Source organism: Bombus vancouverensis, chromosome 12 (assembly GCF_051014615.1).
Source record: "Bombus vancouverensis nearcticus chromosome 12, iyBomVanc1_principal, whole genome shotgun sequence".
Taxonomy (NCBI): Eukaryota; Metazoa; Arthropoda; class Insecta; order Hymenoptera; family Apidae; genus Bombus; species Bombus vancouverensis.
The window spans coordinates 10,144,363-10,171,035 of NC_134922.1; the positions used below are offsets into that span (position 1 = coordinate 10,144,363).

A 26,673-nucleotide genomic window follows, 5' to 3' on the forward strand; every position below is an offset into this window, starting at 1 on the left:
ACTCCACTCCTTGGAAGACAGAGTGGTTTTTCGAAGGAGCAAGATCAAATTAAACAATTTTTCTAATATACTACTCAAGACAATTAAAAGATGCTATTCTTATATCTGTTTTTCCAATCTATGTCTATAGCATTTTACAAATTGCACTTCCAATTCAAATGCACAGCAGAGCATCTGATAAATGATTCTTAACGTAATACATTCCACTGTATAAGTGACAAAGTTCTGTTTCGCTAGAGGAAACTAAAGTTGGAAAGTTTTCTTAATATCTATATTCATTTTCGCAATAATTCAATACTTTCGCGGACGAAAACTTGTTGATTGTTCTATCAAGAACAGTGAATCCGAAGAAAGTGAGACAGCCACACGGTTCTGTGACACACTTTTCTCGAAGAGAACCCAGGAATCGCAGCGACACGTTAAATACTCGTGATCAACAACCAGATTGTCTTTACAATGATGTTGGGATATGTTCTTGATAGAATGTCAATGAATGGATTTTTTCTTTTTTTGGCAAAGGAGTAGAAAAATCTCCGCATCATGTAGAGAAATAAAAACTGTTAGATCAAAGGGGAAGTTCTATTTTTGGAAGATTACAATGATGGCACGGTTGACGTTACCACAGATAAATCGTCGAGATAAAAAGGCTGTTTGGTATTCTCGTATTCGTATGACATCGAAGGCGAGCAGTGCCGAAAATCAAGGTTGCTTTGGATTAGCGATGAATAAAATCGACAGACGGTGCTCCTCTGTTTCGCATTAGATCGCGATGCTGCCTTTGTCGCTCTACCAAGGTTCCGCAGACGGTAGAAATTAGCTTCCGACATTTCAATACATTGTGAAGTCTGATATGAGTCGAAGAATACACACCAAATTAAAAAGAATCATGCTTTGATTTCAATTCTCGAGTTGTCGAGTCAATGGAATTCGATTTAGATTCTTCGACTTGTTATTATTTATAATAAGATACATAATATACATATTTTATGAACAGACTACAGACGTTTCTGCAAAAATGTGCAGTATAAAGAGATGACATTCGACAATGAGAATCTCACAATGGAATTTTAATGTAAAATACTCGATAAAATATTCAGAGTATTGAACAAATTTCTATTTAGAAGTTTCCTTCGCATGTGTTTGTAAAAGTATGAATTTACGTAGGAATCCGTATTTTATTCATTACAATTATTACGATAGAAACTAACTTTTTGTAAGTAAAAGAACAAATTCCAAAATCTAAAGAACCAACTTTTAAGAAATGAAAGATTAGATAATTTTGGATAAAAATCATAGAATTCGCCTCCCAAATTCTAGATTTAACAAGGACATTTAAAACATTTACAATTCATAAAGCGTAACATAAAGTGATTATAATAAATAACAGTATCGTAATAATAAATAACGTAATCGTAGAAAAATTCGTGGTAACCGGTAGGTAGAGAAAAATAGTTACAAAACAAAATCAAAATTCAAATATTGCGAAATCATATCCCTGGAGAACCATTCGTAGTCGTCGGACGATCGTGTGACCAATGAAGAATCTAGAAAGAGCCAGTCGCCAAAAAGCTCAGGAATATTCCACTGTCCTGGATAGAAGTTGGTTCCGGCTATGGGGTTACGCAGTTATGTAAGAAATTATTGAAAATGTAACGGCCTGTCTCCCACTTCCTTGCTCTGCTCCTTATCCCTTCTCTTCTGCATCAGGAAAGAGCTCGTCCCGGTGACGTTGATCTGCATGTAGCGGTCGTGCATTACGCACTAACGGTCAAGAGGCAGGCCTATACATAAGTGCATACAGCAGTCGTCCAACTGTTTATTATAAATACCCGTATATTTTAACTGATCTTTATTCCATCCTGGTCACATTTGATTCTTGCTAAAAATAGAAATATTCGATTAAGCAGAGTAACATCGTGTACCATTTACCTACGTAATTCTTCGTATAATAGGTGGACAGAAATTTCTCGAGGTTCTATGGATATTTCTAGCGTAACAATATTGTTGATCTTCTTACGGTACCTTTAAATCTGTTACGATTCTCAAATTCTTATATTTTGCCATTGCGCTCATTTTAACAAGCGGAGAGATGCGAATAAAATTTTTAACGTTAGAGAAATGTAATCGAGCCGAAAATAATCGAAACAACTTTGAAAGATTAGGAATAGTACTTGTGATTCGGATCAAATTTTCGATCTTAACGACAAATTATTTCCTCGGCAGTATTATACCATCTTTTCCTAGGTTATTAACTTCGCTATATTATACGTAGAAGATCCTTGACTTAATTAAAATATACTTCGACTATCTGACCTTTGTCCAAAATTCTTCAGATAAAATTCGAAATACCTAAGAAGCAAAATCGGTCGACAGAACTTTTGGATCAGTCTAATAATATGTAGTAAATTGGTATCGTGTGAGCGCATGCATAACACAACGAACGAACGGGAACAGAAACTTTGAACGGTGGAAATGCTGGCTTGCAAAATTCGCGACAGATACATTTATGGAGCTGGCCGACCGCTACCGATTCATCCGCCACGGTTTTATGCGATCGATGGATCGTTAAGTTGGTACGCGAGCCATGCTAATGTCGATCGAAGGTAAAAGTTTTTTCTGTCTCGCGACCGGGATACAGGAAGTCTTCCACGTTTCACAGTTTGTGGAATTGGGACGTTGCATAACACGGCGCCGAACAACGAGCTGATCATGCTTGCGCCGCTAAATCGATCATTAGGATCTATCGAGGTTGCCGAGTCCGTGATCGCTTCTCCCTTGAAATCATTACATCGATGTCGATCGAGGAACAGCCTAGAATAGCGAAGCTGGAATTCATTTCGAATCAGACGATCCTTTCCATCCAGATGAATCATTTCTCGCCCTTGTATTGAAAGTGTTCCAAATTCGACGCACGATTTTTTTGCGACAGAAGGGGAAAAAGTTGATTTCGAATATAATAATAATTAGACTGCCGACTATTGTGCATCTGTGGGAAATTTGAAGATGCAAAGGTACGTAGATATCCAAGGTACAGTTGTAATATTCAATAGACGAAATGAATATCTGCTTTTTTATTCGTATTTATAAAAATATGAATTTGCATAAAGATCCGATGATACATTATTTTTACATTACACCCTTGCAATATAACTTTTTTGAAGAGTCGACTTTTTGTAAAATTTCTAAATAAAGAAGTAAGATCATAGAACGAGATCGAGTGTCGTATCTGTCAGTTATAATTCATTAATCTAAAGAACCCTGAAGAATTTTCTCACAGTGATAACTCGAAGAACACGTTCTTCGAGTTGTCTCATTTTTGCAAGAAGGGTGTAAACGACATATTTTTCGTCCTCGTCCTTTTATCCGTTTGACTCGTTAGAATGTATATCGTCGTGAATATATTTTTGACAATCTTTTTTCTGAATCATTTTGTTTGCACGGTATGTGAAGAAACGAGATTCAGAGGTACTTGGTTCTAGATCAAAAATTAGCATCGTCCGTAACGGAGACTCGAGCTTGTCCAGCTCGGAGGGAATCGATAAAATTGAGAGCAAGAAAAAGTGACAACGGTAAAAAGTAGTCCATACATCTTTCCTGTTGGCGTACCCATCATCCCCTCCACGTTATCCAGCTTTCGCGTTATCCTGCTTCATCTTCGAGCTTTCAGAACAAGTCCTGCCGATTCATGTGACTCTTTCTCGCGCGTATCCTTTGATTTTGAACTTTATCGAGAGATGAAGAAATTAAGAAGAAGTAAAGCGTAAAAAATTATTTACTATACTTGGACAGAAGAGACATACGATCATAATCTAATACTAAGATAAAAGAATCGTACGTCCAATACAAAAAATGCATTTTTATACGTACCAGTAGGGTAAAAATTTCTTAAGAATACGAAGAATTGAAAATTAAAAATGAAAAACTACATGTAATGTAGGCAAAGGTAGGAATATTGTTACGAATTACTTACAATATTTCATCCATTTCCAATCCTTTATTGGCAGCCTTCCGACAGATTATTAATTTCAATTTTAATTAACGAAGACTACCGACTGTTGTGTAAAGCATAAAATACAGAATAAAATTACATATTCTAAAATTCCTTAACCTAATCTTAAAGATGCCAAGATTGAAGAAGATTGTTAATACCTCAGTTCAACAGTCGAAGCTTGCTTTGTTACGTTAGTTTCGCGTGAACTGTGTATTTGATACATCGTCAAACGAATTAGTCGCGAAGGAGAAAGAGCAAAGCAGTAGACGTAAAGAGTGAGAGAGAAAGAGAAAGGGTAAGAAAGAGAGTATAGCGCTGTTGCACCTGCGTCACCCACCACGTGGGGTACCACGGTACCCCGGCCCCGATTACGACACTCTTCCGTGTCGATTTATCTGGAAGCCGGCCGGCCGGCTACCTAAGAGAGCGACAGAAACAACGACGAGTGCTTCGGAACCGGTTTTCGGGGCCTCATTCGTTTGAATGTCGCGCCGTATAATTTCACCCGGGGACGAACTTTCGCGACGAGCGTCCAATTACTCCGGCCGCTCGATAAAAGGGAAATTAGTTTGGGTCAGTTTGGTACCATTCTGAACAGCTTCTGTCGAAAATCGAAAGTATCCCCGTGTACTTTTCTTCTACCAATCTTATCTCTAACATCTATACTTATATTCGATAGAATAATTTTCAAGCATCCAAGCTCTAAAATCTTTGTCACCGTCGAACTAAAAGACGATTTAAAAAATGTAAAAACTTCTTAAAAGCGTGATAAATAATTTTTTTACTCTTTTAGAAGGATCGTCATTTGATAGATATGTCCCTTGATCTTCACTGAAATTACTGAGATCTTCGATCGTTGGAAATTGAATTGAAATGTAATCTGTTTATTGGACGAGATCGAAGTCTAATTTTTGAACAGCATGAGTGGCAGAAGCTGTATCATAACAACTCGTTTTCTAAACCAGCTGCTCTTCAACACGGGACAAGTTCACGTGGATTTGCGTCAAGGTAGGCAAGTCTGCCTCCGGAACCTAGGACAAGAAAGCAGTACCCCATGCTCGTCTATCGACCAATCCGAGGTCACGACCAAGTGTACTTGGACTAAGCTAGTCGGCCGTTTACTATCCAGCGGATCTACAAGAAGCGCTTAGGGGATCCACGAGTATAGAGTTCAGGCTAGACTACTTACATCGACTGTTCCAAGTCGAAACTGGCTACGACAGCCACGAGTACTCGCGCGTCCGTTCACGAAGCTGTTCAACAACGAACTTTGATGGATAGCGTATGATCCCGTTTCCAAGGTAATCGTGGCCCTTTTTGTAGAATCAAGGTCGGGTAAAAATAGCAACCACTTAGCCTGCTGTTAAGATAAGCCAGCCATCGGTGTGTCGTAAGAGCGATTTTCGACGCCCGAGGATATCGTTTTCGGACTCACCGCGGACCCTCTACTCTTCCAAGGCTCTCTCGTGCTTTTCTTCCAATCTTACAAACCGAGGATCGTATTTGCTGCTTAATTTGTAGTTGCTGTAGAACTTAGCAACAGTAAAGAAGTAGAGCTGCATTTATGGAGAACAAACGGTTCACATAATTAGAGTTTAATTCAAATAATACGAGTTTATGTTCGGATAATTTGATATAATCAGGATTCAGTAGTTCATACTAAAGTTTCGTTCATATAATCAAAGCGCTACTATACTTAAGTATTTTGACGTGAAAATATTAATCAAAAGCGTTATCTACCCAATGTAATAATAACGCAAGATCGAAAAAGTGAAAGAATCTTAACCGACGATACACCAGTTACATTTTTCCAATTCAGTATAATAATATGTAATAAACAGATCGAAAGGATCGTGCGGAACTGAAATAACAGAAAGATACAAAATATTAAAGTTTAAAATAAAACTAATTTTAAGTGGAAAAATACCCTTCTAGTTACTCTTCTACCGTAAACAGAGAAGGGATAAAAAATCATTTTGCAACAAGATCTTACTATCTCAAAGTAGATCACGAAGTGCAAATGTATAAAATTCGACAATACAGGGAATTCTCCTGCGACATTTTTACGTTAAGGACACTGAGACGGACCAGCCAAAAGTTGGACCAAAAGAAACAGCGACGAAAACAACAAAAAAGAAAAAAAGAAAGAAAAAGAAGCAGGAAGCGACACGAATATATTCGCTGACAAGGCAAACCGGTGATTTTGATGCAGCGACGTTGATTTGGATTTCAAATCGTTGGCCCGGGTGCATCTGCCTAACTTTCGGGGTTCTAGTCCGCGATCAGGATCGCGCCGCACGCTGCATCCGAAAAATATGCGGTTGGCATAATTTCGATTTCGATTTCGAGCGGCCACGATGACTCGCGACTGGGTGACCCGGCCGCATCGAACTTGCAAAAATTCGTTAAACGTGTCTGCTGAATGTTTCATAAAAATGGGAAAAAGAATCATTGCTGCATCGTTCGTTGGATCCAGGAAACTTTATCTGACTTTTGATCGTTCTAACGTTCGAACTTAAAGATTAATTTCTTCGACTATCAGGTCTGAAGAATAAGTCGCGATAAGATATTTATAGAAACTTAAAGATTAGTTGGACGTAAGTAACTGTTTCGCGTTGATTCATACTATTTTGTTATTTTAAACGAACTTTGCTACACGAATAGAGTATGTTCAACGTTGAACGACATTTACAAAAACGTAGATTTTTTTATGGATTTATAACGTCTTCAAAAGTTTCGTCTCAAGTATTACCTATATCTATGTAATTACATGTATGTGATTTAATAATCCATTATAATCGTTGGTAGTGTATTATTCACTTCGTTTCAGCGAATAAACCTGTACATACCGCATTTTGCGTTTCTTCTTCAATTTTTCACTGTCTTCTTTTACTCCACTTCGTCTCTTGCTACGGCTATTAGATCGTGATATCAATAATAATAATAATCGTGAATAATAATACCGATAAAGAATAATTCATACATAATTAACGATAATGAAAGAATACGATTTTTCAGGAGAATAACAATCGGACCACTTTCTCTCCCTTGATGATTTTAGCAAATACATCTCCGTCGTTGAAATTTCCACGATCGAGTTGAATAGATGAAAACACCCTGTGTCGGGATAAATTTAGAACGATTCCGAAAAACAGAAGTGCAAGAGGATAGGAAGCGACCTCGTTAAACCGATAACTGTTGTTCGGGTTTTTTCGCGAAAAACCGAGCCTCGAACTCGTTCTTGACTCGATATAAACCTTCGCTGCTTAACCCGTATTCCAATTACATCTGACGCGTAATCAGCCGTGTTGCAGTTGAACTGCATCCCGCTGGAAAAATCACGGTACCCAGATACCACGCCTTATTCGAGATCAAGTTAACGACATAGCCGCGGATATGCTATAATCAGGGCTGTATGCGCTATAAACCTCGGCGAATATACACCGTGCTGATTAAATTATGCATTAGGTAAGTGTTACTCGGGAGAAAACTCAATTAAGCGCTGGCGCGTTCCGCTTTTGCGCTATCACTTTTCCTTGAAGAAAGCGATTTCGTTTTTTCTCTTAAACCAACGACAGTCGAGCATCGTGCAATCCGCCGAAAAATGGAATATTTCCAAATGAGAAGCTTTCGCGCGACGAAATAAATAAGAATCGTTCGAATATTTATTCAAGTACCTCATAAGAAATTTTAATGGTGAAAAATTGCGGATTTTCAAATGAAAATCTTTTCCTCGAGAAAATGACCAAGAACCGTTTAAATCTACGCGTGGATACTAAGTAAATGTAACTATAGAAGGAAAAAGTTTCAATCCCAAAAATAGAAAAATTTATTCGACGAGCCCGCAGATTGCAAATTCGAGTTATATAATATATTCAGCGAACTATTCGTCCTCCCACTTTGGTCCAAAGATCGACCAAGAAGAGATCTCCTTCTTCTTCGGCCATCAGACTATCCAGTCTGATATCTAGATATCCATCTAGCAGAATCGAAGGACGCTTTCGACTAATGCGGTTTTGCTCGATAGAAATCGTCGATATGCAATACATGTTGGTCCCAGGAATAAGAAAATCGAGCATGTAAGAGTGCGTCTAGGAGATTTGGTACGCCTACGACATATAAATGCACATAAATCCAAAGATCCTGGTACGCGGGAGGCTGAATCTGAAACGCAGGATCAACTCGTATCAGAGATCCGCGAACGTGCGAACGGCTACTTCGAATTTCAACTTGACCGATCTGACCTGGCTGTGACCTGCTAAAGAAGAAAAAGAAAAGAGAGAGAAAGAGAGAGAAAAAAGAAAGAAGCAGGGCATACGCGTGGATGAACGTTTCCACTGTGAGATCCTGTGACTTACTTTCAAAGGATCTTTGTGATTCCGATTTCGCGCAACGGAGAATCTGAAAGGAAATAGGCTGGTTTATTCATGACTGCTGTGGCAAGCTAACGGACAGGAGAATTCTTTCGACTATTTCGTATCGAAGACCTTTTTTTTGCGAGTGAGACACGAAGGAAGACACTAAAGAATTTGAAGCGAAGATATTAGTTGTATTTGCTTTATAAACAGAAGAATGTATTTATAATTCAATTTATCAGTTTCTATGTACAAGAATACATTGATAATTGAATTTTTCAATAGAAGAATACATTGATGCTTGAATTCATCAGTTTCCAGATACCGGAATACGTCGATGATCGGACTAGTAACGCTCTTCTGCAACTTTACGACAAACATCCAACAAGAAAGACACGAAAACGTACAAAATGACCTATTTCCTATAAATTTTTTCCAAATGGTAATCGAACTATTTTGGAATTTTTCATCGACGACTAAATTTCCTGCGGTGGAAATTAATGAATTTCTCTGGCATAAAATTTCCCAGACTATAATATGTTAAAGCGAAGATTAATCTTGAGTAGCAGGCGAAGGATGGCCGATCAGAAATTGCGCTCAGATAGAACGGACGTCGATTGCCTTAAGGAGAAGGACTTTTATTTTCCCTTGTCGAGGGATTCCTAAGGCAGCAATGTGTTTAGAAACCTGGTATCTGCCAGCTGAATGTACTGACTAGGAATCCGGTCTTCTAAGTAAGTGGTGCTAGTGCTAGATACGTACTAAAACCTGTAAGCACAAGTACTAGACACTAGACCCTACGATAATCTACCACAAAGTCACGTATCGACTTCTTCCAACGACTCACACAGCGATGATTCTAAGCAACGATTCGTGACTGCGAGCAGAATCAACGCTTAGTTTTCTCTGTCGTGGATGATGGAATCTTGCCCCTGGACAGTACCCAGCAAAACTTTAAAGGATCTAGCTGATGAAATACTCTCTCGTATCGTTCGTTACCAGTGCAAGTGGTCTTTCATAGAATAGGAGAAGATCCAGAACTTGTATAGTGATCTTGCAAGGGAAGAAGTTTCAACCCTTACAAGGTAATGTTACGTCATAAGGAAGAGAATTCCAAATTTAATCCACTCAGGTTTATTATAAGGTATTATAAGGTTAATTATCAGGTATTATAAGGCGTTGAATCTTACTTAATGAGGAAAACAATTGTAAATAAATTTCAGTAAAGAAACCGTGTTATAAGCCAGCGTAATCAAGCACATTCATCGTTTAGTTAATAACTCGTGCATACGCAACATCGAGCGTGAAAGAATGAAATTTGTAAGGAATCATCGATTGTAAAATTCTGAAATCTTTTTCTACGGTTAGTCTACCATCTTCATTGTTGAAAGTGTATTTCTTAAAATAGATTTATCAAGATTCTTCTACTGCTATGGTGTTGTTTATAGGCAACATCGAGCGTGAACGGCGTAACTAAATTTATAAAGGATGCCGGATTAAACGATCGTGGAATTTTTTCTATCTATCGAAGGAATGTTTCTTGAAATCGTTTCGTCCAAATTCTTCTACGAAGAAAGAAAGGAAAACGCATTACGTAAGATGTATCCTCCGAAATGAGGTTCAACGAACCACAACTAGCCCAATTCTGGCTACGAGTGGTTAAGGCATTCCTATGACGTCGATTGTCGGACATGATGCACTTACAAATGCCTCTGTCTATCTCGTTAATATTTCCACTGACGTAGCTGAAGAATCCGTGAGACGATACTAACCCGAACTGGACTCATATTCGTAATCTGGCGATGTTTAAATCTCTGACGGAGTTCATTGGACGGTTGGCTCGTGTTCGAACTACGAATCGGCCGATTCGATCAAAACAAACGGTGATTAATGTATATGTTCGATGCTACGTAGGTATTTTTCCTTCTTAATTGGTAGATAATACGAAACATCTTTCGATCGATGCCGTGAAATCGACCATTTAATGGAAGAAACTGCTTCATAAATTATTCGTCGGTGGATCGAGTAAAATTTGTCTCCTCCTTCTTTTTTCTTATTTTTTCTTTTCTTACATCGTCGAGGCAACGGTTGTGTGGAATAGAATTCCGAGAATCGATCGAAATAAATTCCTCCCGGGGCCACGATCGCACGAATTACACGCTCTCTACTTCCTGATCTTGAGCACCTCTGATCACACCACGGGAACGTGAACTTTTTGACGACGAGGTTTCCGCGAGATATCGCTTTCCACGTGAGAACAGGACACGCAATCGCGTCTGTAAGGATACGCACTGGTGTACGTCATTGGTGTACGCTTTCAACGATGAAACTTTGCTGGTTATGGTCGCCTTTCTTCTGTACGTACACTATCGACCATAAGTATTAGTGCGTTGAAAAATTCCGACAAATGCTATTTTATTTAATATTTCATATTATACAGATTTACGGTTGACTGAATGATTAATCGATAGAAGTAATGAAAAATATTTAATTTGTGCTAAATACCAGCAAGTATTCTAATATGGCTGGCAATATATATATATAGTAAGCACTTGCGTCCATAAGTGTCTGACATTTTAGTGGATTTGTAGTAACAGTATATGAATTTTATCAGTGTATAAATTCCTGACAATTTAGTACGTAGAACTGATATATCGGTACATAATCTCCAAGTAACTGGACAAATATATTAGTCATAAATCTTTATATTTCCATTACTGCTTCTATATCTTTATTCAATTCCGGTTTATTCTCATAATTTCGTTATTGTGCTCAATTTAATTTAATCTTCATAATGCAGGTATTAAGAGGATACTTTCGCATGATAGTGGAGGTGGAAAGCAAACATTTTCACCGGAAGCCTGGTTCGTAACCCTCCAAGGATCGAAATGCCGATTATGTCAATGGTGTAACAGAGATTCCTTCCAGGTGCGATGAATCACTGCCGGGTTCCCTTTCTAGCCGACCACACCTGGAATGTTTAACCACTGTAACAGTTTAACCGTGGAAGAATCCTCGAGATTTAATCAACAGCGAAGATCGAGCAACGAATCTTTGCAATCATCGCTTTAGTTAGTTTCCATGAACAAAAAAATTAATTTTTTCTCCTAATAAATTTGGAAGGTTGAAAGTAAGGATAGGTTTTAACAAATTATATCGTTATAATTAACATGTTATATTATTCTAATTAACGTAATTCACGTCCGACTCAAAGTGGGATCGTGATCATCAGTGGACCTAATAATACCAATCAAGGGTTGATATATCGAGCGATTAAGGTTTGATATTATCGCATCTGAACCAATTTTTCGCAACATTTAACCGTGACCGTGGATCTCATCGACTGTTTTCGACGTTATCAGCTCCGATATCTGAATGGTTCAGGGTGTTCCTTTTTGGTCGGATGTGCGATCGAAGCCGAACCCACGAGAGCGCTTCCGGGGTAATGGCCGCCGGCCAATGGTAACGAGAATGCTGGCCTTGACATTCACCGGCTCCTGCACGAGCATCGAAGGAAACAAATTAACGACTACCCAGAACCAACGACGTCCCGGATTATTTATAGGCCAACGTTGGAAAAGAACCGGCAGCAATTTGCTCCGTAGAATTGTTCGATGACAACTGATTCGGCTGTTGAATAAATCATCGTCTTCTTGTGGGGGCTAACAAAAAAAAAAAAAAAAGAGACGAAAAGAATTAACCAACGCGAAAACAACCACGCATGGCAGTTACCAAAAGAACCACTTCGAGTAGCGAGTTAACTTTTGATCGCTCTTGCAATTATATTTTCTTCTTCTTTATCCTTATACCGGCAACTGAGTATCCGATTCTACTTTTCATTTAACGATTGTTTCATTTTCTTGTAAAATTATTGTATAATCGTTCCAAAATAAAATCACGTACTTACGATTTTTCCAATTTTGTGATACGTCGAACGAATCTTCATCTGTCTTCTAGTTTCCTAGTTTTGTCCATAAAAAATTCAAATTTGTAGTTACTTATAGCAGTCTATTTATAACTTGTAATAGTATTCGATAAACCATCGAGTATCGTTGAGTGTCGTATACATAAGGACTTAGCTAATACTCGAGCTACAGTTTTCGCCGTAATATTTAATAGGTAAGACAATTTTCAAGAAAAATACAAATCTACATAAATATCTGTAGTCTACTTATACGATACATATCCATGGAATTTAAAGCCTGCTTCACCGAAAGCAAATGCTTTCGTCATTTAATTAATTAACAGTTTACTAAATGAACTTAAATAATTTAAATAAATGAACAATTCGATACGATGTTGGATATATATACATATATATACCTGTATATCGAGCGTGAAAGGGTTAAGCGTGTACTTACACCGTGGTTACAGGAATGAGCGTATGTATGCGTTAACGATGTTTACCAGGTTGGTATTCATTCCTCCGATGGCGATAAAATTTGCTTCCACTTTTCTCGTTTCCTTTTCTTGAGGATTCATTATGTCCGGTTGGGGATGGGCCTTGGCTGCAACAATATTGCATTCTTTCTCTTTCTTTCTTATCCGTTTTCTGTATCCGTGGCGGAGGTATGCACGTTTAATACGAACGTACACGCCCATACGTTTTTGCGCGATAAGTGAATGAAACTGAGCGCAAAAAGAACTAATGAGATGCGGGAGATGATGTTGGCCTTGACCGACCAGGAAGGAAGGGTAGGGATAACGAGTCCCGATCGTCTGGGTCAGGTAGTACTTCAGAAACTTCCTTGCTCAAGTTTTACGCGGAGATAAACATTGCAGTATTTTGTTTAGCCAGCACCGTCTCCATTTGCATATCGGTTCCAAACCTCGAAAAATTGTATTGACCAAGGGCATGTAAGAAGAAATAGTGACGAATCCTTCGAGTGAACTCTGCTGCTCTTTTTCACTTATTTTCGACCTAAAAATATTTTTTTAACGTTAAATAACATCTCAACAAACATCGAACAAAGTGTAAAAAAATTCTGATTGAATTTTTCTTTCCAACTGCACGATAATTATTTTCTTGAAACATTCAAAATTCTTAGATTCCTTACTAATAAAAATTCGTGGATCATACAGAGATAAAACACATAATCTAATAATACAAATTAAGGGAAAGGAAAGTTGCAATTGGAATGTCGTATTAACACAATATATGCCATTAATGGGGTCAACTCATTCTGGCGCCATCCAATCCGAGAGGGCCCTGTTCAAAATCACAGGTTGTATTCCGATCATTCTCACGTTACAAAATGTTATAATATAGAAATGACCAAATCGATGAGTCAGATAGAAAGCTTGGTACGGATACCGTGGATTTCCACACGGTTCTTTATACATATATATATTATTTACGTCGAAGGGGTAAAGAACTGGGTCTTCGTGGCAAACAGCAGATAGATCGTGGACACTTTCGAAAACGACACGTCAGAAGGACCAACGAGTGCAACAAAGATTCGCGGAATAGAACGGTAGTCCATGGCCGTGTACCGTTTCGATTCGTCAAACGAAACGTTTTCGAAAGTTGAATTTATTCATGGAGAACGTAGGCTAAAACTCCTTCCTTTTATCTTTTAATTGGATTTCATCAGCGTATCAGTGACTGATAATAAAAATGCAATTGGAATTTAGAAACACTTGGTGACCTGTCTCTCGGTTAATCTCATGTTTGATCGCGTTTGAAACTATTTAACACGGGTCAAGTTATTTTGGCCTGTTTCCTTTTTTAGATATACAAGACGGGCCTAGAATTTACATTATTATCTAGTCTATCCACTTTTAAACGATGGTAACTCCATTATAGTTCGCTTAGGGTCTTGGAAATCGTTAATGATCACTGAGAACGGTGTAATTTATGTCTTATGAATAATATGTATCGAGCTCACAATCATTATATCTCATATCGAGAGACTATTAATAGACCGTGGATGTTTATACATTTACGGGTAATTTAAACACGTAAAAATACACAGAATAAACATAATACGCGAGAATGTATAAAGTTGTACAAAACAAAGTTTCCGACAAATCTAACAATAATCTCTAAAGATATGCTACAAGTTGTTCCATGCCTTACGACTACAATCTCAGACATTTCAATATGTAAAATCTGCTTTTCATTCTACAGATTTGCACAAGCCAATATAATATTTATCATCTTCGAGGGACAATTAATGTCTGACGAATCTCGCGTATAATAATGGAAAAATTCGTGAAAAGGTCCTTTCTGCGTGTCGTTGGAAGCCAGAGGACACCTTTTCAGGGGTCGAAACATTACGTGTTTTGCGATAATTGAACGATCGTTATTTTCTTCCGCGGATGGAACGGAAAGTAGTAAAAGCTGACGGTCTGGGTTCGTTGGACCCCAGGTCGATCTGACGTAATTTGCTTCCAGGTCGTCCACGGGTGGATTTCCTCTCTGTTCAGCGCGCGTGTTTGCCGGACACGAACGTTCGTGTTGGTACGAATTTCACCGAAACCTGTTATGCCACCGACGATACGGGTTTACGACTGCAGTGGCATCCTCTGTATCTGGATGTCGTCGACTTTTGCTCCTTCGATTTGCATCGTGACACAGATGACATTCTGGGTCCATTCTTTCCCTCTTTAGATTTTCTGCTGTGCGGTAAGGTGTACTTTATAGCTTACTGCTTCGATTCGCACATTTTAGCCTATTCTACACCCTTGTTCATAAGTATCAAGTCAAGGAAAAAAAAAACGGTTAATTGCTGTTAGTCGATTTGTGAGAATGCAAGAAAATAATGAATGTAAATGTCGAGACTCGAAGATGATCCCTAATGTTGGTTTAGTAAATTCTCAATAATTTTTAGGTTTGTCTTATACCTCACACACATCTTAATATCTGTAATTGGAGACGCTGCAGGATAGAGGTAGTGGAAATTACTATCTTTTAACGATTTGTACATTTAATGGAGTATTTTCTTCAGAAATTACATCGATGGCGAACTCTTGAAATATCCTCATATTCATAAACAAGAGTGTAGATTATTGACTTTTTTAAAATTATTATTTAATTATATTTATTTAATTGTGAATTTGTTATTTCACATTATATCTGTGCAGTAATGCAATTGATAAAGTAAAATTCGATATAACTTTCCAATAAATAAATGTGTAATAAATACGTAACTCTTCATGCGTAAACCAAGTAAGTGCTTGGAATGTTTTCTGAAAAGGACACACGGTGAATGCAGATGCATTTCGTCGTTGATATCATTACGTATAAACTTTCGAAGGTGGTCTTTTTCCTCGCCCCTAGAAAGCTTCTCGTGTATCTTGACACGATTTACCTGTTCGAAATCGACGCAGAGCCTATGACGTTACTACGTCGTGGATAACATGTTGATCACGTTTGACCGACTACTCTTACGTGAAATGACGTCACAGCGTGATCGTCATTCTTGTTTGTTGAACAAGACAGAAAGACGAAGGTGGAATGACAACTACTATTGCTTCAGATTAGACTACTGTTGCCTTAGACGGTGTTTCCTTTGGAGAACATCATTGGTTTGATAAAAAAAGCGTAAAATTAACCAATTTTGGAATATCTGGGGAACGAATCATAATGTGAAAGTATACTTATAAAAGTTTGATTCACGAGATCTACTTTGAGAAACAATTTAGAAGACTATGAATCGACCCAAAAACCTACTACACTACCTAAAATATACCAAACTGTAAACCTCGCTCTTGAATCGCTAACAATACTAACACATACCAGTAGTTGATGCGGCGTCAAATAATTGAAACGAAAGAAGAGGAAATATTTTCCTCCTCCTTTTTTAAATAATAAATAATAAACACAAACGATATTTTGTTAAAGACAAATCCAAAGAACATTAGCAAAATTGTGAAAAAATTTCCTATTTCAAGGCCCCGAAGGATTTAATCAAATTAAATGAGTTGATTAATTAAATGAAAGATTTACTCTTCTTACAACTAATTGTGTCACTCTTCTAAGAAACCAACGATATTTATAAAATCGAAATAAAAACAGGAACTTGAATCGAGTTAATCTCTATTGAACAGCACAAATGGCAGTTCAAATGAATAAAAATATAAGTTATTACGACTATTGAAAGTTTATAGTTGGTGTTTTCATGTGTAGTCCAGCTTCGATGCTGTGCTTGAATTAAGGAAAATAAAGACTCGTTCCTGAACGGCATCCGTTTTATTTCATTTTATTTCTTTTTCTTACGGACCAAGCCGGTCATCGATGATATATTTGTATAATAAAGGAGAACACGTTGGTGCCCCGGCAAGTATTATGCAGGCGCCGCGCCGTTCAAAGCGAATGAAGAAGCTCTGCTAGCCCATTGACAGGCTTTTCCTGCCGCTGTTAACTTCGAATGGGTAATTCATGTTCAGTGATAGCGGCCTTACCCCATATACTCTTTCGCCAACACTTGCATGACAAGAAAAAGCTAAAAAGCATCTAGGAAAATAATAATTTATTAATGTTTGATATATTTAGCGCTTCTGCATCATAACACGAATGTATTTACTAGTGTTGATAACACGTTTGGTTAGTATTATACGTGAAAAATACTGTACTTGGTTGTTAGAATATAAATTGACGAGATTACTAAGAAAATAGACAGTATCTGCAGGATGACAGAATATATTAACAAATTGATAATTCTGAGAACTGTTTTCAACCTTTCGTTTGCTGATAAAACAAATATTACAATCTTATTGATTGATATTATAATATCAAATACGATAAAACTTCTGTGTAATGATTATGATTCTGTATATTGGAATATGTTCTTATAAGAAAAATTTATGATAACAATATTTAATAATCTTTTACCCCTTCGATATGGATGATCGTTGATAAGGAAATATATCAAGCTCAAATTTCATATTTTCATATGAATATGAAATTCTATATGAATTTTATTAAGATTTATATGTACTGTATTATGTGTTATATGAAAAATATACCGCAATATACCGAAAAACATATTTGTAAGGAACGATTCGATGATTCGCTAAATAAACTGAATTATCGTAAATGTTTCTCGATTCTATTCCAATCTATGTTGATACCTTATCGAATCTAAAATCAACTCATGCACATTGAGAATCCTGTCTTGCATATGTACTTTGTCGAAGTAATACTAGTACGTAGTCGGAGCAGGTTCACGTGCATTTGCGTCTTTACTAGATGAAATGACAAGTGTCGTTTAACTCTTACCATCGTCGAACGACGACAGCTTGTGGGAAAACACAAGAGAGTACATGTAATGCCGCTCCTATTATGTTCGAATGCTTCGACGTCATTAACTCAGTATCGTCACTTTTCCCTTATTTTTTGTCCTTATCAAAAATTACTTCTTTTAGCCATACGACTTCAAAAAATTCTCTATTCCAATATTATTAAAATTTCAATTAAAAAAATCCTCTGCTCTAATATTCTCTCCTTTCCCCACCCATATTTTCTCCTTATTCCAAAATTTCTCCTCCTCAAATTTCGCCTTTATGAACATAAAAAATCATCTAATCTAGTATCCTTTATTCTCCCATATTTTTCCTCCTTATCAACAATCCTCCTACTATGATCTGCCAACAACAACAACAACAACAGCGACGATCAAAACATCAGTGTTTCTGCCGCGGTAGGTGAACGTTACATTTTTCTACTGTACGTATCTGTAGTACACCGTGGCTGAGAAGAAGAATGCAGTTTCTTCCTAGCAGCTGCATCAAGGAGCCGCCTCGGGATTCCTCTTCCTTTTCTGTGCCGGTTTCGCGGTGGGTTCGCAACGGGAGGATCGATCTGCGTCCTTGAATACGGAATGACTGGAGCAGCCCTGGGAAGGGCAAGTGTTTACTTTGTAACAATCTCGGGACTCGGTCTCTCGGTCGGCTGCATTTTTATGCGTCTGCATTAGCCTTAATCGCTATATTATGAGCATCAGGTGGTCCCCGTGCATCAGATGGATTTCAAGGGTGACCGTTTCACCGTGTTTTCTTCTTCTTTTTTCCTTTTTTTTTCTCTCCACCTCGACTGGTTTCTCTTTGTCTACCCCAAGTAGAAAGACTGGCCATCGTGCCTCTGGCTGGCAACCAACACCACGATATATTCTCGTTCGTCCTCTTCCCACACCCTTGACCTAGCCAGCCAGACAGTGTTTGAATATTCAGCAGGCGACGATCTCCAACACTTTGTCGCGTTCGAATTGCTCGCTCTGTCACGATACCGGTCAGCATATTCTGTCGTTTCTTACTTCATCCTATTTTGAGCTTAACCCCTGCCACGTTCTTTCGGCTATTTTTCTACCCAATTATATCTTTTTTTACCGTTAACAAAATACCTTTAGCCTAACCAAGGTTTCATTTGCGTGCATGATCTCAATTATGCGTTGAATTTCTTCTTCGAACATTATCGAATTCCTTTTATTTGGTAAAATGAGAGCTAGATTGAAACACAGAAATTCGGGAATCGTAACAGGGTTAGAAAGTCGAGGGTTGAAAATTGGGGTTCCCACCCTGAAATCGAAAGTATAGTTTGCGAACAGTTTCAGGTTTATATATGTATATATGTGGTTAGGAATGATTCAAGATGTATTCTGGTAGGAGATTTGAAATTAGATAGACGATACACTCATTGGAAACGCTGCCCTATTTGCGACATATTAAATGAATACGCCGTGTAACCTGACCTGCTTCTAGATGTATTCGATGCATTTGCATAATTTGGACATTGCCAATAGTAATATGATTGGCTATCGATCTGTTTAAGTTTGGTTAGTACGCCTAATATTTTATCCGCTGTTTTACAGACCTGTAAAAGTTTTAGATGAAACCGAGAAGTTCAAACGAATATCTCTTTTTATGTAAAGTAATATTTTCTTTTCATATTAATAGAAAATAGATGAAATGAGCCCTGATATCATTATATCTTGGATGAACCATGACAATTTGGATTGATCGATTCAATTTTCGTATCACGTTCATCGAGGAAAATATACAACAAAGATTAAAATCAAGTAATTTATATAATCTAGACCGCTGTATTGATTTACACTATCCATAACAAAGACTGTTCCTATCCAATTTTCAATTCAACAAGAACAAATTACTCTTACTACAAGAGTATCTACGATATCGTCATTTTAAACAGTTGTACAAATAATTAAAAACTTAGACTTTTACGCACCAAGTACTATCAACAATACGCGCAACAATTATAACCAACAAAGCCAATCGACTAAATAATCTATGTTCGCCGACGCCAAATCAATAAAACATTTCCAGATTGCCATTACCACAACCAAACTATCTAAAATATCATTTAAACCAGTTTGAAAATAATCCAACATAGATATTATTATCCTCCAACATTCACATAGTATGCACGTGATCAATAACCATCGGTAGAGGCGATCAGTAATATTATTAGATTAATAGAACGTGTCAGGTCGTCGCGGTAAACTGGGTCTCGGGGTCTCGGTTTCGCACATAACCGTGCGATCTAAGTGGCGCTGCCTAGCCACCACGTCACCGGAGAACGCGGTGCACCAGGTGAAAGTCTCAGCTTGCGGAAAATGCAGTGGTCACAAGGGATCGGTGGTTGCGCGAGACCTGGCGCCGATTGCAAGATAACTCGAAATTGTCACGATCGCGTACTGGTCCAGAGTTGAACGTTTAGCCTTTAAGCAACGAATAAAAAATAAGTTTTACATTTCCATCTTTATTTTATTCGTTAGTTTTATTATTTCTATTATTATGTAATCTAATGTCCTTATAATTCTTGATTCTATGATGACTCTTCGTCTGTACCAGCGTCTTTATTTCGCGTCTTTGTTTCGTCTTAATTTCTTTTATATGTATCGTTATTTTTTTTTTTTTTTTACATGGAGCTTCAGTGGAAAATGACGCAGTTGAAATAAATTACGAATAAAAAAGCAGGAGTTAAGGAATAGCTTCATACATGCTTCGTCTTTTTACCTTGTAGTTTCTTAACTAAATGAAACTGATCGTTAATTATTACATCGTGGTCACCGATATAAGAAATACACAGGTCGTTTTTGAGTAATTTATTTTTTATTCATTTGAACAGCTAAAATTTAACTCTGGACCAGCGTGATATCACCTGTTCTTTCTCTTTCCCTTTCTGTGCCTGTGAAACACGAGCGCATTAGCGATCTGACGTTCTTCTTCTCTCTTTTTTTTTTTTTAATCACGTTCAGTAAACAAATGTCCTACTGGCTAGTCGGGTTTTCTCTGTCGAAATTGACCGTGTTCGTGTCTTGACGTATTCTCTTATGTTTGGTCTATATACTACTTTCTTTTTTTCCTTAGTGGCCACGTAATTAAACCCGACAGGCTGAGTATACATTCTTGCGGGGGTAATTGATAGACATCCTTCGAGCTGAAAATGGTGCAGCATTTCTTAGTTGGCCAACCGATTCGCTAGGTATGCGAGATCGGTGTTCGTAATGGGTCTACTCGTTCCTTCGAGCAACGGCCACATCGGTGCTCTTTTCTTGTAGCTCTGGTTTAATAGCTCGTGGCGTGTTATTTCGCATAATTTGTGGCGAGGTAGTATTCACTAATTTCGTTCTTTAATTAGGTTGGAACCTTGCTTTATGATATCTGACTGGTGGCACGGATTATGTTTGAAGATCATAGAAAGAAGATTATAAGTCACATTTTCTGCTTTTTGCGGGAAAACGGTTTCCAAATTCAACGCGTAATCGTATTACCAAAATTGTATTTTTTGAAATTCCTGAAATGTTGCAGATCACAATATCGAAGTATCGACTGTGTTAATAATTTCATGAAACTTCGCCAATTTAACTGTTTTTAAGAAACATATATTTAAACCTGACAGGTCGTCTTCATTTTCAGTTATGTCATATTAAAATTCTCCTGTTTAATCATCAATGATTTTGATGTTATTTAATTGTTAACAGCTGTGCATTAATAAACTCCAGTTAAAGAGAGGAAGGATCTATCTGGTTCGAAAATATAAGTTTCTTATCGAGAGACAAGAAATTCATGAAATTCTGTGAAAAGATTTTTAATATCAGAAACATGATAATGCTTTAATATTTTTTAGGAGACCTACGATCATTTTTTATATACTTTTTTTATAAATATTTTCAAAAAGACCACACAATAAAATTGAATAAAAAGACAGTTTTGATAATCTGCGATCGATCGAATTTTAAAATCGTCTTACTTCCTAAATGGTCTTCGATTAGTCACGTAGTTATTGAAAATAGTAATCTAAGGGGATGAAAGCGACACATAGCCACGATAAAGAAAAAAGAAATTATATACAGATACTAGATGAATGTCTCGATACATTCGATAAAAAGATTGGTAAGAATTGGTTACCATGCGTCTGATCGGAGCCTGGTAACAACTGACCAACGGAATACACACACGTGCGACTACTGAATGCGATTTGCAATCGGGCTGAGAGTTTAGTAGGTGACTCCGTTTGCTTGCAATTCTCGAACGCGTGGTGCGCTCTATTTAAAAGTCCTCGCATTTAGTCGGATTGATCTAAATTAGCTGATCTATTCAGCAGACAGTCGAGGGTTTACTTTTCTCATTGACACCAGACGCTTCGATCCTTCTTCGATTCATGTAAGTACGATGCGAGAGTCGATTGTTACGCCGAGACTTCTCAATCAAAGCTTACACTTTCTTGCTTTCCCATCCGACACGATATTTCAAATATCTTCTAAAAGTGTCCATAGAAGAGCCAAAGGGAAATCTGCATGAATAATCTTAGTGGAAAATTCAAATCGAAAATCACACGTATCGATAACGGTTCCGTTATATTTTTCTCGAATCTAAAAATATTTCTTGACGATAGAAGAAGACGATTGCGTCGAAGACCGCGTATTAAGTGAATTGAATTGAGAAAAGACAGGAAATAAAATTCGCAAAAATCGAGCAAACTCTTGATGTAGGTCGCAGTGTTCGTAAGGAGAGATAGCCGCAAAATAACTGGGCGAGATGCGATTTAAAAAAGTGGAACGTGCGTGGATTAGATCGAGCACGCCTCGTGACACTTTCTCCTTCGTTTCTGGATTGCGATCGATAATTTACTTCCTTAGAAAGCTCAGTCTTTCAGGTGATCTTTTAACACGAAGAAACCTGACATAGCTAGCTAATTTTTTCCTGTTTTTTCCTTCTTTTTTACCGATCGATCTACGGCTTAACTGTGTTACGCTTTAACCACGATCCTTGCAACCGCAAAAGCCTGCAAGATGTGGCCAAGATAATATGTGTGTGTGTGTTACTTTCTCTTTCACTTCGCCATCGTGCACGCCGATTGGTCGTTTTGGAACTTAATGTCCTTTTCATCGCTTCCTGAAAAACGAGAAAGTTTTCCCTCACTAACCTTCGACGATCTTTCTCTTGTAAAATTCTCGTACAAGTGCATATTTGCATATTTGATACGTCATTTTTTCTCATTTAAATAAATGAATAAATAAGGCTACTAAAAATACATATATATAAATATTACTCAGTGAATGGTGAATTACGAAGATTGGAGGATGAAATGGAAATAGTCGTTAACTGATTTTTATATCGCTTCGTGCAAATTATCTGATTGCTATTGCCTAAAAGAGAGTATCTTAATATGATTTGACTGGAAAGAAAAACCACCTACTATGTGGAAAGATATATTAGCTTTCAGAATAGATGATAATTCGAAGATGTATAAAACCAATAAAATTACTAATATTACGACGATTAATATTTTTAAAATATTTAAGAATAAAGAAGAATTTATATGCGAAAGAATGTAACGTTTAATAGGTCGATCAAGTTTCTACCTCGGTTTTACTCTTTTAAATGTATTCACGAAGATATGAATTTGCATATTTATTATGTTCCTCTTCGGTCTTCAATTTCTCTCTTTTTCGTTCTACTTATTAATTTCAAAAATGAACAAAAATTAATCGTCATTGATTTCAATTCGGAAGAGGCGAGTACCTTCATGGATCTTGGATGGATGGACAAAAATCAAAATTCGCGGGCCGCGTTCGCAGGCAACGTTCGCGCGTTTGCAGGCCAGGTTCGCACGTTTGCACGTTCTCACGTTTCATAGTACGGTGTTTGAATGAGGATCCGCGACAAAGATTAAAAGATGCATATAACGTGCACTTTTCCTGAAACTTGATATCAGGGGATCTGCCGTGAATAAAAGTTTGTTTATCAAATCTTTGTTAGTATTTTCCATCCTGCCTGGCTTAGTTGAATTTACAATTACACCATATCTTTGCTCAAAGTCTCCATATTTAAGTTCTAACAAACGTCACTTAACAAGAATTAACAAACAAGAACGTATAACGAGCGAACTAATCAAGTGATCAGATTTTGATGTACGAACGATTCTTACTAATGCTCTATCGATTTTTTGGAGAATTATTGTTTACACTTGTATTATTTATTTACAGCTTGACGATGTCATCGAATAATAAGATGAAAATCGAGCTACGATTATGTCGATTTTTGTCCATTGTACGCCGTACTGTACCTCGTTTCCAACTGTCGCCGTTATACGTTCCAGATCGCATCCAGACGATTTCTTCTTTCGAGGGCCTCGAAACGTGCCCCAGGTGACTCGCGTGCAATTTTTTGCGAAACTGCGCACAAAGCAGGTGAAAGAGGACACCAGGGATGACTGGCTTAGGTCTCTCGTTGAGCGGTAAATTTAGAAGCAGCGCGAAGTTGTGCCAGCCGGCAGCACGTGTATGCTTCGACCACGTGCTCCAATCTGCCATGGGTACAAACGTGTTGGCCGGTTTTGTGCCTACACGAGGCGGTTTGGCATATATAATATGCACATACATATCGTTGATTCACTAGATCTACGAGAAATACCTGACTAGTTCAGGGTTACATGTTAAAACCTGGAATATCAAGTCCGAGTCAACGAGGATCATGACTCGCCGGATTTTTGAAGAAGTTATCGAAGCATCACGGTGCGACGATAGTCTTAGGAATATCGTTCCTTTTATCGTGTAGACTAATTTTATTCACCGACAAGGAAATTTGAAAATTTTGTAGGACCAACCTTGTTCTTCTAACCATCTTGTTTTTACGTTTGAGTCTCGTTAGATATCTTTCTTTTTTAATATTTCTTATTTATAAAAATTGTAGAATATGCAGAAAGTAGTAACATCATATCAAACGGCAGATATAGAAGAAACATCTGATTAGTTCAAAGTCGCATCTTAAAATCTGGGATATCAAGTCCAACGTAGATCGTGGTTAATCCGTTTTTGAAGAAGGATCACGATCAGATTATCCGATCTTAGAGGCATCGTTTCTTTGATCGGTTACGTTGTTCTTAATTGGTAAGAAAGTTTGTAAATTTCTTGCGATCAAGTTCCACATTTAGAAATCTGATGTAGCATATTTAGAAATTTCGGTTGCTCGGAAACTTCAGATTTTCTACCAAAATTGGAAATTAGCGAATTATGTAAATTATTCGATAATAAATTTCTTAAAATGTCTCCTGTTCTTCCTTGTCTTCCGTGTTACGTAATGCTTGCAGAAATTTGTGCAATTTCTACTGTTAAATTCGACGAAGAGCCTAGGAGAAAAAAATATTCTAATGCAGGTAGAAAATTAAATCCAGGATTGTGTGTCGGTTTAGATATCGGCAGGTCGGCAGTGAATGAAGACACGTTTGTGAGAATGTTTTGTTTCGGACTACAGCGTAGAAAGGAAGAGTGACATGTTAAATCTGAAACTATTCTACGTAATTTCGCGAGATAGCAGTGATGATGACGCTGAGTCGTACGGTTTACTGGGTTCGCAGATGCTGAACGTTTCACAGCCTCGGAAAGATGAATTTGCATTCTGTGGCATCAAGATTCGTACACGTAGGCGATGATATAACTTTGAAAAACTATACGACGAATATTAGAATGCCATGTTATAAAACACACTTTCTTCCAAAGTAAGAAACGTAGAAATTTTCGAACATTTATGAGCTACTTCGAATTTCGTTTCATTCGAATTTCGCTTCAACTTCGAAGCAAAATAGAAGATTTATGCAATGAAAAATCTTTCTCTTGGTTAAAAATTTAAAAATCGTCATGGATCATTATTCACGTGTATGAGACAAATTCGAGACTAGCGTGAGGGATTCTTATCGTTCGAATACGATCGCTCGACGACGAAAAGTTATGTCACCAATTCCGTAATGAGACTGTGTTATGCCGAAAGGACAGCATTTGCGTCTACTTGAATCGGCGATCACTCGTTTGTTTTATGCAGATAGGAATTTTCAGGTCGAAAAATCGCTTTATACGCTATGGAGATCTAAGGATCTGGGCCTTCGGACTTCACAAAATATATGACCAACGGCTCGCCGTGATCTTGCTTGACGATATTCGAAGTTTCACGAACAATTCAATTGGCCTCGTTGTACCGAAGGCTGATCACAGTATGGTTGAAGCTAACGACACTAAAATTAGCGTTGTATTTCTAATTTTCTTAGGATATTGATAATAGAACCAACACGTTATATTTTCGTTTAATACAATATGTAAATTTGATTTAATTTAACATCTTGCGCTCCGTCTTCATGTTGGCATAATAAATAGAAAAATAGAAGATATTTCGAAAAAAATATCTCTTCATATTTTGTAAATAATTTTGTAAAACTTTGGGCAATAAAATAATGGAATAAGAAAACGGTACTATAAAAAAGGTATTATTCAAAACACCGAGAGAAAGTTTAAAGAAGAATAATGTAGATAGAATAGTGCAGATAGAAGAATAATGTATTATATCTAACTTCTTAATCATTTCGTTACGTTCGATTGTTAAAATGCTAGGTTAAAGAAAAATCAATGAATAAATATATGATTAAATATAGAAACCGTAAACCAAGTTTATTTCTACACAGTGAGGTCAAAATTAATGGTTTACATATTGTTGGAAAATGAAAGATTCATAATATAATATTACGCAGAAAAAAACATAAAGATCGTCATTATTCATTGATTTGCTATTTTACACATGAGGAATATAATTTATTAAAATTACCAGCCATTTGTCAAAAATGAAGAAACTTGGCACAGAAAAAAGGGAACAAAGAAAGGACATCGCAAAATGATGTCTCTCAGTGGCGTGTCTAAAACGTTTTCTGTTCCTCGAGGAATGAGCATTCTCTAACACTATCAGCTCAACAGCGTTGTTTATGTTCCCATTCCTCGTGGCACATGGCTGCTCCAATTTTCCAAAAGTTACGGTTTTCAGCGATCGTGGAATTCAACGTTGAAGGGCATTACTGATACAGAAGGAGCTGCTGAT

The 26,673-nt window shown here is 37.3% G+C and overlaps 1 protein-coding gene across 4 annotated transcripts; it reads right to left on the bottom strand.

The window, feature by feature from the left end:
- Positions 1–10,810: 10,810 nt before the first annotated feature.
- Positions 10,811–24,236, bottom strand: LOC143303447 (uncharacterized). 4 transcript variants are annotated; one of them, XM_076623427.1, is made up of 4 exons: positions 23,882–24,236; positions 12,754–12,854; positions 12,254–12,307; positions 10,811–11,317 (listed from the first exon to the last, which is right to left on the bottom strand). In XM_076623427.1, the coding sequence occupies exons 1-4, from the start codon at positions 24,195–24,197 to the stop codon at positions 11,285–11,287; spliced, it is 504 nt and encodes a 167-aa protein (XP_076479542.1). In that variant the 5' UTR covers positions 24,198–24,236; the 3' UTR covers positions 10,811–11,284. The 4 variants fall into 4 exon arrangements, 1 of the variants encoding a protein (XP_076479542.1); XR_013059776.1 differs by lacking the exon at positions 23,882–24,236 and having other exon boundaries at positions 12,708–13,248; XR_013059777.1 differs by lacking the exon at positions 23,882–24,236 and having other exon boundaries at positions 10,811–12,008; positions 12,708–13,248.
- Between the last annotated feature and the right edge of the window lie 2,437 nt (positions 24,237–26,673).